The 11,486-nt window shown below is 42.9% G+C and overlaps 1 protein-coding gene across 4 annotated transcripts in view; it reads right to left on the reverse strand.

The window, feature by feature from the left end:
- Window positions 1-10,543, reverse strand: part of STN1 (STN1 subunit of CST complex) — a 36,740-nt gene extending 26,197 nt beyond the window's left edge. Inside the window, exons 1-4 of one of the 4 annotated variants that reach the window (XM_079793564.1) lie at window positions 10,255-10,543; window positions 9,802-9,995; window positions 6,238-6,333; window positions 1,344-1,412 (exon numbers count right to left, since the gene is read on the reverse strand). In XM_079793564.1, the coding sequence (XP_079649690.1) occupies window positions 1,344-1,412; window positions 6,238-6,333; window positions 9,802-9,934 (298 nt within the window). In that variant the 5' untranslated portion in view covers window positions 9,935-9,995; window positions 10,255-10,543. Of the gene's footprint in view, window positions 1-1,343; window positions 1,413-6,237; window positions 6,334-9,801; window positions 10,234-10,254 lie in introns of those variants that run through there. The other 3 variants (XM_079793561.1, XM_079793563.1, XM_079793562.1) reach the window with 3 other exon arrangements.
- Between the last annotated feature and the right edge of the window lie 943 nt (window positions 10,544-11,486).

Genomic DNA, 11,486 nt, shown 5'->3' on the forward strand with positions numbered 1-11,486 from the left:
TGCCTCTGAGATATCTGCATAAAAACCTGTTGTCTTTCTTATTTTTTTTTTTAAATCTACAACACTTCCTAAGCAAACTTCCTACAGTGACATTGATTTAGATTTTCTCAAATTAGGAAAGGGGAATACGAAAGTTATGTAAAAATGATGGTCAAATTCTAAATGTAGATGCAACAGAAAATTAGGCAAAGTAGTATCCATTAGTCAGTATAGTCAAAGCAGGGGATTGAAATTCTGACAGGAAATGGCAGAAAGGAAAGAAGAAACCATTCCAAGGGTTACACGTTACTATGTATAATACGAGATAGATACTGGATGTTAGATATGACAGCAGGCAATATATATTGGATAACCCCACTGTGCATGGTACCATACTGTCTATGTCGTAAAACAGGACAAACAAGGTCCCACTTTCTGTAGCTTCTCTAGAACCAAAATGATCACCAACATTGCACCGTATTTTTTTAATATTATGAAGTTAAGCAACTCAAAAAACCACCCATTAAAATACACTCAAGAAATTTTAAATGCTGTTTCAGTTACAGTTTATGTGTTTACTATATAATTTTTCCGTTTATATTACTTAATGGCTAACTTCAAAGGAATCCTATCTTCTCATTCTCATCAATGTTAGAATTTCTGGTACAGTTGTTGAACATGTAGACATTTTTTTAAAAATTAGGATCTGAACAGCAGCATAGAAGTTAGTGGCAACCACATAAGAGGAAAAGTCTCAAAATCTTCTTTGGCCAAGTGACATGCCCGGAGGGAGCAAGGGAATTCTGACCTGACTGGCAATTACGCTAAAACAGTGGTCGGCAAACTCATTAGTCAACAGAGCCAAATATCAACAGTACAACGATTGAAATTTCTTTTGAGAGCCGAAAACTGACTTCTGCGCATGGGCCACGAAGTTTCAATCCCACTGTACGTGCGCGCCCGCACGTGGTATTTTGTGGAAGAGCCACACTCATGGGGCCAAAGAGTCGCATGTGGCTCGCGAGCCGCAGTTTGCCGACCACTGGGCTAAAACATCTTGATTTGGGTAATGACTGGGTTAGTAAAAGTGAAATGCTGAAATTCTTAGTAACCTAGTCCCATTCCTGTAGATTAGGAGGAAGTGAGCACCAAAGTAATGGGAGAAAATAAAACCAAGTGGCTCCCCTTTAGTACCAGTTTGCAGGGAAGCCAAAGCTCTCTGCAGTGCAGTGCTTCAAGATAGTCAATGTAACTCATCAGTGGGTAAATGTGAAAATTTAGGCCCTACAGCTGTTCTGATGAGCTGCCTTGAGTAAAATCCACTGGTCAGCTGAAAAGCAAAGGAGTGTGGCAAATGAAATTACCTGAGGAAGACTCGGTATCAGTCAACTTTTTCCAGCAGATGCAGTTTATAACTCCAGTGCTATCATCCACTGCAAGAGAAGTGTAAAAGAGTAGAGCAGAGATTTGGGCATTGCCGGTGAATTAGCACATTGTGATTGATCAGGCCATACTAAAAGATGGCCTTTTCCAATTCTCCTTCCAGCTGTAGACATAATCTCCCACCCTACACCAGTGGAAACTGCTTTCCTCAATGTCAAAGTGATACATGGGCCCGGTGGAATGTAGTCAACATGTCACTTACCCTACACCTCAAGGGTACTAATGATTCTTATCTAAGCCTCTCCTAAAACTGGTGTCCTCAGGAAGTTAAGAGCATAAATCTCAATGACTGCTAACACAGAAAATCAGCCTTGCTCTTCTACCCTGCAACAAGAGAGCAGCATCACGTGGTCTGTGGTCAGAGGCACTTAGGGTGCAGCCTTTTGTCACCATTTGTTCTTCCACTAGCTTGCTGACTCACCTAGACAGAGCATCGCAAGTCTTTGGGCCTGAGCCCAAAAAAAGCCAAGTACATCACAGAAAGGCAAAGTTTTATTTTCATAATAGAAAATGATTATGTCTTGGTCACACACATAATACGGGTCCTGGCTTATTTTATCCCCAATGCAAAAAACCCCACAACAAACCAAATCAAAGAATTCCCATTGTACTTGGATTTATAAATGTAGAGGTAGTTGGAGATGTTTACTATGGAATGATAGGTGTTTTCTCTTTGCCTAATTTCTTTTTTATATATATATTATTTTATTGATTTCAGACAGGGAGAGGGAGAGAGAGATAGAAACATCAATGATGAGAGAGAATCATTGATCGGCTGGCTCCTACGCACCCCCTACTGGGAATCAAGCCTGCAATCCGGGCATGTGCCCTTGACTGGAATCGAACCTGGGACCCTTGAGTCCACAGGACAACGCTCTATCCACTGAGCCAAGCATGCTAGGGCATCTTTGCCTAATTTCTGACAAACTCAGAGCAGAGGTTGCTAAACATGGGGTCAGTAGGCTTAATGATTTTTAAAAATCATCAGCTAGACTGTTGTAAAAGCACCTATAATGTATGAGAAACACAGGCAAACAATTTTTTTATTGCTGGTTTAAATGTGTGGAAAGCTGAAACTGAAAAGAATATTTCTTACACTAAACTACATTCTAGATGGATTTTATTTTATTAAGTGTAATATAAACTTAACCTTTTGCACTCGGATGTCGAGTGTGACTCAACAAGGTTAGCATTAGAATAAAGGAATCAAGAAAAAAGCAAGCGAGTGCAAAGGGTTAAGAAGATAAGAAGAAAATTTGGGCTTATAGTTGGTGGGGAGACACTTCTTTAGGCAGACCTGAAAATCAGAACTCATTTTTAAAAGTATGATATATTTGTACAAGTAAAAACCAATACTGTATAGCAATGTTGCAAATGATGGGGTTAGTGTCTTAATATAAAAGAGCTCATACAAATTAATGAGGAAAAGACCAAGAGAAAAAGTGGCCAAGAAAAAATATGTCATTCATGAAAGATATAAAAATGGACAATAAACATATGTCAGCACACTAAACTCACTAGTTACAAGAAAATAAAAGAAGCAAATTTAAATAATTTCTTCAAAAAAAATAATAATTTCTTCAACTACTAAAATGACAAATAGTATTAAAAACACTGATATCCTCATGTGCTTACTGTTAGTGAGACTGCAAATCTGTATCAAATTTATAAAGAGCAAGCTTGGAAATATGTACCAAATTTTAAAATGTATACAGTGGAGTCTCTGACTTAGCATTTCCTTCCAGTAATTTATCCTCAGGAGGAAAATAGAACAAATACAATATATACATATTGTTTACACTACTGAAAGTTGGAAATAAACTAATTATTTATAAATATTGAATAGACTAAATAAATTACAATGGCATAGCATATGAGAAAAGAAGTTACAATGAAGACTGTTCATTGCTGTTAAAAATATTCATGCTTCATTGTAAAACAGAAATTGTATATATAATCTAATATATAATCTAATTTATAAAAAACATTAAATAGTTTATTTTGACAGAAATTATTTTAAGACATTAAAATGCTAATAGAAGTTTCTCTTGGAATACGGGGAAGGAGCCCCATATTCAATGTATTCTTGGACTGTAAGCCTAATTTCAGGGCTATTAAGAAGAGAAAGAAATATGAATAATAGTTATGAGAAAATAGGCGTATTTCTTCAATATGAGGAACATGTTAGAAATATTAGGAAGGATGTTCACTCAAACATTGACATTGTTTTTGTCTGACTTACAGATGTCACATGAGTTTTCTGTAGTATTAAAAATTTCTCTAAATTTTATTTTCTAATGAGTTAAGTATCATTTTAAGAAACAAAAAAATTAATAAGTACATTTTGAGTTTTAAAAAATGTATGACAGCTTTAGGCATGCCGCTTCTCTGGCCAGTTTAAAGTCTTGATTTATAATTGAAAGTCAAAAAATGTTAGCACATGAATATTTGTTCTAGAAAATGGGAGGTCATTCTGATCTTTTTATTTTGTATTATTTAGGTCATTCTGGTCTTGACTGTAGCCTCCCAGGATTCTAGGTCTACGCTGGAGTAGCTGCCAGGTGCTCTGTGTGCTCAGGGCAACGCCACCAAACCTTTGACTTCCTGGTTTGTAACCGCTCCCAACAGACCCTCTCCCAGCGCCCTGAGGTTTAGCTGCTGGAATGCCCCCCGGGAGGAAAGCATCCTTGCAGGGCTGCGCCAGGTCATTTCCAGCTGGGCAGGACCACCTGGGCTGCAGCCTTTTGTTTCAGCCCTGGGACGGCTCAGTAGGAGCAGGAAGCATCCTCAGCATAGGCCTGCGGTGAGTCAGGCAGAGCAGGACCCAGGACAGCAGGAGTGGCTGCCTAGCAGGTGGCCTTAGAGCCAAGAGGGGCCCTGAGGACAGCAGGGAGAGAGCAGCTCTTCCTTGAACAGGCTCACATGACTTAAACTCACAAAAGTATTTCTACTCCCAATTATTTCAACCTTCAGATACTTTTTGTTTGCCCATAGCTCACAGATGTGTCATGACATCCATTCTAAGGGAAATGTTTATTGGGGAAGACACAGACATAATGCCTTCATCTTTTTACTATTGGAAAAGGGACTAAGTGAAGCCCCTTTAGGTCACAGGAATAATACCCATCCTAGCCCTAGGGCCAGGACTGATGTCCTCAAACAACCTCATTTATTTGATTTAAAAAACAGAGAATAAAATCTAGATGCCACTGTTTGGGGCAGAGGGGGATGGGTGAGAGAAAAATCCAATTGAGTTACATGCGAACTATATAGCAACTAGTTAGTAAATACACTGGACTCATCAGTTACTGAGCAAGTAACTTGAGCCTTAGTTTTCTCATCTGTAAAATGGAAATGTCTGCCCTTTCTATTTCAAAAGTTGAGAGAGAATAACATAAAATTATGCATGTAAAAATGCTTTGCAAATTGAAAGATACTATTATTTCATCACTGGTATTTGAGAGAAAGTACTGTATACTATAGATGATGCATTTGCCCACAGCTGGGTATGCTGTAGGAACTTAGTGACTGCTTGTTGAATTGTCTGAAGAAAAATAAAACCAAAATCTTTGTTAAAATAAAGCAGAAATGAGATCCAATAAGGGGATCTAGTTCAGAGTTTTAAAAACATATATGCTTGGGAAAAAGCAGAGGACCTGAGAAACCTCATCTTTGCATGATATTTTATAAGCACAAGACAATCATCCTCAGGAAAATGAACACATGTTGAAGGAATGCAATGATACTGTATCTGTAAATTATCAACCATGCACAGACTAGCAATGAAATGTTCTTGGTCACCTAGTTGAACTGCCTCTGTCTTTCCCCAAGTAGAGCAAGAACACAGATCCAAGGCAACACAACAAAAAGTGACAATGTCAATTATAGCAAAGATTTGGAATTCAGAGTTAGGCTTCCCACAAAATATCTAGCTTGGCTCATTATCTATACAGGATCTTCGAGCTGCATAAGGCAATGTGTTAAAATGCTTACATTAGACTCAATAAAAAAAAATCAAGATTCTTGACACTAAAATCATATTCCAATAATTCGATGGTATCCAAACTATAGAAACCCTTATGTTTCCATCATCATGAGGGAAGAGAAATTTTCTGATAATGCATATTTAGCTCTTTAAGTAGCAAAAGGCTTTTTTAAAAAAAACTTTTCTGACCCAGCCGGTGTGGCTCAGTGGTTGAGCGTCAACCTGTGAACCAGGAGGTCACAGTTCGATTCCAGTCAGGGGACATGCCCGGGTTGTGGGCTCGATCCCCAGTAGAGGTGGTGCAGAAGGCAGCCGATCAATGTTTCTCTCTCTATATCCCTCTCTCTTCCTCTCTCTCTCAAAAATCAATACAAACATATTTAAAAAAAAACTTTTCTGGATATATATCTTACAACTTATTTTTCACACCTCTTTGCCTTCTTGAAGGGTCTACTTTAGCATTAATCTAGCCTCTTCTTTTTAAAGGTATCAGTATAGACATATCTTACCATCCTTTGCTATTTATAGCTATGTCCTCAGGTATCAGGTGTCTGTCTCTGATCAACCAGTGATCCTAGTCTGCCGTATTTTAATTCTTCTGCCTCTTAACTCCCCAGCAGTTGTCACCTGACAGTATTCATTCTGACTTGTTGCCTCATTTTACACTTAGTCCATGTCAAGGGCTCCAAGGGGCTCCCGATAGAGGAAAGTGCATGGGGGTCTGTGAGAGTCCCCAGCTGCTCTGAAAGGCAGGGGTTATTTCAAATTCAGCATTCAAATAAGTGGGGGTCCTCTCACATAAACTCAATGTCAGACACAATTGTTCTTACCTCCGTAACTGTAGAAAGTATTTCTTTCTCTCACTCCAATTACAGTTCCCAAGATATCTACTTGTTTTATTGGATGCCCATTATAAAAAAATACACCTGAAATTAAAAAAAAAAGGCAAAGTCCATATAATGTATGATTATATTTTCTGTTTCAATCACTGTTAACTGTGGGGAAGAGGGTGGGGATGGGCGGTTGTGTCAAAAATCTGTGGCATGCTGCTTGCTGAAATTCCAGACTTAAGAATCAGCCCTTGACAAACGGCAAGCCCCAAGAAATCAGGTGTCTTTTCCTCAAGGGTCATAAGGAGAAAGCCTGGCTTTAAAGAAGCGCGTGCTACCCTTGGCAGGTGTGGTTCAGTTGGTTGGGCATTGAGCTGTGCATCAGGAGGTCACCAGTTCAATTCTGGGTCAGGGCATATGCCGGATTGTGGGTTTGATCCCCAGGAGGGGGCATGCAGGAGGCAGCCAATTGATGTTTTGCTCTTACATCAATGTTTCTCCCTCTTCCTTCCCCTCTCTCAAAAAATAAATAAATGGGGGGAAAAATAAGGAAACATGTACTAGTACAGAAAAAGGAAAACCAATGTTGCCCAACTGGATTTGGTTAATCTTCCTTCCACTTGTGAAAATGAAATGTAACTCCCTGTAGAACTCTCATAAAGAGCCTGAAAACAGTCCTTATATTACAGAACCAAACTTACCACTGTATTGTGAGGGACTGGAAAGGAAAAAAGAGGAAACCAGGAGAAAGGCTTCTTTGGCTTTTTCACCGGTGCTTTCCAAGGAAACCAGTCATCATGTCTATTAATTAGCAGTAGCTTTTTTTTTTTTTTTAAGAGAATATAATTAAGTTACCAAACACTATGCTTTGGGGCCAACACATTACAACTCAAAAACTTTATATATCTATATCTATATATTTTTTTTTCTCTCTTCTTAATATATCATTGATTTTTATAGAGAGGAAGGGAGAGGGATAAAGAGTTAGAAACATCGATGAGAGAGAAACATCAGCTGCCTCCTGCACACCCCCTACTGGGGATCGAGCCCGCAACCAAGGTACATGCCCTTGCCCAGAATCAAACCCAGGACCCTTTAGTCCGTAGGCCAATGCTCTATCCATGGAGCCAAACCAGTTAGGATAAACTATATTTGTATTGATTTCAGAGAGAAAGGGAGAGGGAGAGAGAGATAGAAATGTCAGTGATGAAAGAGAGTCATTGATTGGCTGCCTCCTGCATGCTCCCCACTAGGGATGGAGCCTAGAACCTGGGCATGTGCCCTGACCGGGAATCAAACTATGAATTGATGGTTCACAGGTTTGACGCTCAACCACTGAGCCAAGCCGGTTGGGCTCAAAAACTTTTTGAAACTCTATTTTCAAACCTAGATGACAGATGCCAGCAGGCAAGTTCCCTGCTGGAGACACCTGAGAGGATGAGCCCTACCCACTAATACCCAGAGGCCTTTTCTGGGGTCAGGGACTGGACTCAGACAGAGGACGCCTGGCAGTGGTGAGTGCCTGATTCCAACCCAGGTCCCAGTGCTGTCCTGGCTCCTGGAGAGCTAGCTGCCACTCTATGGCCCCTTGATATCCTTGCCTGAATTTTCTGGCTTAAGCTACTTGCGTTGCATTCCTGTCACCTGCAGCTAAAGAGTCCTAACTAAAATCCTCTCTTTTCTCTCCTCTATGGCTGAATTCTTTACTTTCAGAAGGCTATAAACTTTTAAATGGTGACTTCCTTAAAAAAAAAAAAAAGGAATTATAAATAGAGAATCAGTTACCACTTTGGGCATTTGACCACCTCCCCCTCAAGCCTGGTCAGAGCTTTTCTTCTTCACATCCATGGGGGACCCAAGGCCTGAACCCTGACATCTTTCAGAAACCCCAGACTGGCCTCCACGAACAATTCTCTTGTTTTCCACGTGGATAAAGGGGCTGGGGGTGAGCTGCTCACAGCAGAGTCCCAGGGGATGGACAAGGAGATTCTGAGTCCCAGTTAGCCAGAAATTCTGGAAGAGTGAGATGTGGTTTGAAGAAAAGATGGCAAATTTAGCCAAAATTTACCCTAGGGTCATACTTCAAAAGATAGTGGATTGGCAATGTGCCCAGGGCAACCTTGGGGGCCAGGAGCTGAAAAGGCAGGGCCACACGTGGGAAAGAGCCTGGGTCACTGTGTCATCCCTAACCACAAACACTTGAACTGAATGAGGACAAATAGGCTCCACAGAAAAGCCATTACATTTCAAGAGCACGGCAGTTCCAAATGACTTCTCCTGAGTTCTTACGATTAAAATCCAGGTCTTAGTGAGTACCTTTGGTGAGTCCTCTGCCATGGCAGTGCCTGCAGTGACCAAACACAAAGGAAAGAGCCTATCTTAAATGACCCCCTACTCTAAAAAGTGATTTCTTTAATCTTACACTTAAAACGCTTTGTTGCTCCAATTACTATTTCTTGAGGGCCCGCTACATGCTAGGTGAAATAAGGCTTTGAGAACATTCATACATTCATCTCGGGTAAAAACTGCTGTTTAAACTTTAACCCTGCTATTTTGACGTCTGCACATACTTACTTGCTTAAACAATAGGGTAGCTACCTCAGCCCCCAGATCGAGACCTGGAAACTCACATTTAATCCATACCACATCACAAAGGTAATTTTCCTGTGCCTGTGGACCAGAACCACAGGAGATTGATTCACACTGACTCAGTGGCTCCAGGAGTTGACTACCTTTAGAGATTATTAACCCTGCTCAGTCCTGCTTTTGTACAATCTGCTTTCGCAAGATAAGTCTGCATTCCAATGTCTAGAATTTAGAATTTAGCATTTAGAACAAAGGAAAATTCTTGTGGTTTAGACCTTTAAAAGGACTGCCTACACCTGGGACAGCGCGGTCGTGAGTGTGGCTACCTGCGTGTGGTGCCCTCGCGGCCGTCCTGGCCAGTTCAATAAATCCTTGCCTGCTTTTTAAATCAATTAGCAGCCTCCGGTGGTCTTATTTTTGACTCCAGGGTTCGACCCCACAACACCAGGCACTGCCCTAAGTACTGGGAGTATATTGTGAACAAGGCAGATGATGCCCTTCCTCTCGGGGAGTTTATATTATTTTGATATAAATTCAAAATTTGATGTGCATTCAAAACTAAACAAAACCCCACAAGAAATCAGGTTAGCCCCCATTTTTACAAAGAAGCTTTACAGGTGAGTCCCATCCAGGCCAGTTAGGAAAGGGTGCAAGGCCTAGGGATGCCTGGTCCAGTGAGAGGCCCAGGAAAAACAACCGGGCGTTTTAAAATATGGAAGTCTTCAAACCGCGGTAAAAAACACTCATCATTACAAAGGTTACTCCTCCAAACACCTGTTTCAAAAAAGATTTAAACAGTTTTTAACTTGCACAGAAATGACCTCTTTTGAGGATCCAGGCGAGGCCATTTTCAAAGCCTGCTGGAGGGAAGGCTTTCCTGAAAGCCCCTAAGCCCCAGGTTTCTCCAGTTTGGGGGGGGAGGGGGCGGGAGGGGTGCAGATGCAGCACAGGGCATCCACCAGGCGACCAGTCACATACCTGGCACCTGGCACGACTCCTTCAAGTCCAAGATATCCCTGATGTAGAGTTTTGCAAAGGCGAGAAACACAGGATCCAAACCCCACAGGAGGGAAGGGGTCTCCTCCTCTCGCCGGCCGGATTCAGACTGCATCGGGAGGCTGGGCTGTGGCTTCCAGCCAGTCCTGAACGTCTCACATCAGTGAGTGGAGAATCTAGATGGGAGACACAAAATCAGGGTGCAAGGCGGTTAAAGTGGGTGAAATTGGCATGGCCCCTACGCTGATCGCGGGCGGGCCTCCAGAACTCTGCAAGGGCTAAACCCGGGGTCCGGGGCCTGTCACTCTGCACGCCACGGGCCTGGCTTAAGAGGCGTTTCCCGCGCGAGGACATGTCAGCTCCTTAGGACTCTCCCCTTGGAATCTCTTCTGCCCCACGGGAGCGTGTCTCCTCCCCCAAAAAGTAAACACCAACTTTGCACTTTGGGGAGAGAGGTCCAGACAGGCGTAACCAGAAGCCGCTTTAACGGGCGGGGCCCACTGAGGAATTGGCGCCCTCGTGGCCATACACTGGTGGGGCACAGTGGGTGGGTCTGTCCGTCGGTCGGGTCCTGCACTTTCCGGTTTTCCGGATGTGACTGAGAAAAGAAGGCGAGCGGAAACCAGGAATAGACTTGTTCCGTAGTCCCTACGGCCGCGCCCGCGCTGCCGCCCTCAGATCTCCCGGGCGCGCAGGCGCGGCCCTTCCGGCACTCCGGACCGGCTGCCTCTGAAGTTCCGGCGGGGCCGACACCGCCCTCGGGGCGGGACCAAGCCACGTGTCTCCGCCCAGGCCTTTCCTCCCAGCTGCCGCGGCCCCGCCCACCCTCCAGAGGCCACGCCCACCCCACCCGCGGCCACGCCTCCTTCTGTGCCCCGCGCCGGCGCCGCCCCACGCGGTCTTCCAGGTGGCTGCGGTTTGCGAGGAGACTGTTTCCCTCGGGCAGCTCTCCGGTCCCTCCACCCGCCCGGGACCCGCGAGTCTTCGTGGGAATGCAGAGCCCAAATCTCCCAAGACCTTGAAATTTCTGCTGCCTAAACCCGGCGCTCAAAGTCACCCTTTCACTCCTCCCCCCCAACCCCGCCCCTCACCCCCACCTCCCACACACACCACACATAACACAAGACAGGTTGGGATTGGTTAGGACAATTTTTTTTTTTTTGAAGGGCGGTTTTCCTGCTATATTAAAAGAAAAAGTAAATAAAGCAATACCAAAAGCAGGATTGCATTCTGACATATTTTAAATGTTAATTTACCCTTGATAAATGACCTAACACATGCTTTGGGACTCTACAGTCTCACTTGGAGATAATGTCAGTATCTAAATTTGAGCCCTTATATAAATGTGAGGTTCTCCTCTTACTTTGTCTACACTCTGGAATGTTATACATTTAAGAATTTTTAAAAGCTGGCATTTTGGTAGTAAATTATGGCCACCTTGATGGTGCTTATTCCCAGGAGTCCTAATTTAAAATGAGAAAAGATAGCCACGTTCCACGCCCATGAACAGATAAGTACATCATGAGGTTACATGAGATTGTAATTCTTCCTAATTTACAGGGACTATAAAATGTCAGGAGTATAGGTCACTCTGGCAGGACATTCCCTGGATGGTAGGTGGTAGCCAAAGAGATCATTGCTGAACCATTAGCAGAGAAGGAACTTCA

This window comes from Cnephaeus nilssonii (genome assembly GCF_951640355.1).
Source record: "Cnephaeus nilssonii genome assembly, chromosome: 16".
NCBI classification, from domain to species: domain Eukaryota; kingdom Metazoa; phylum Chordata; class Mammalia; order Chiroptera; family Vespertilionidae; genus Cnephaeus; species Cnephaeus nilssonii.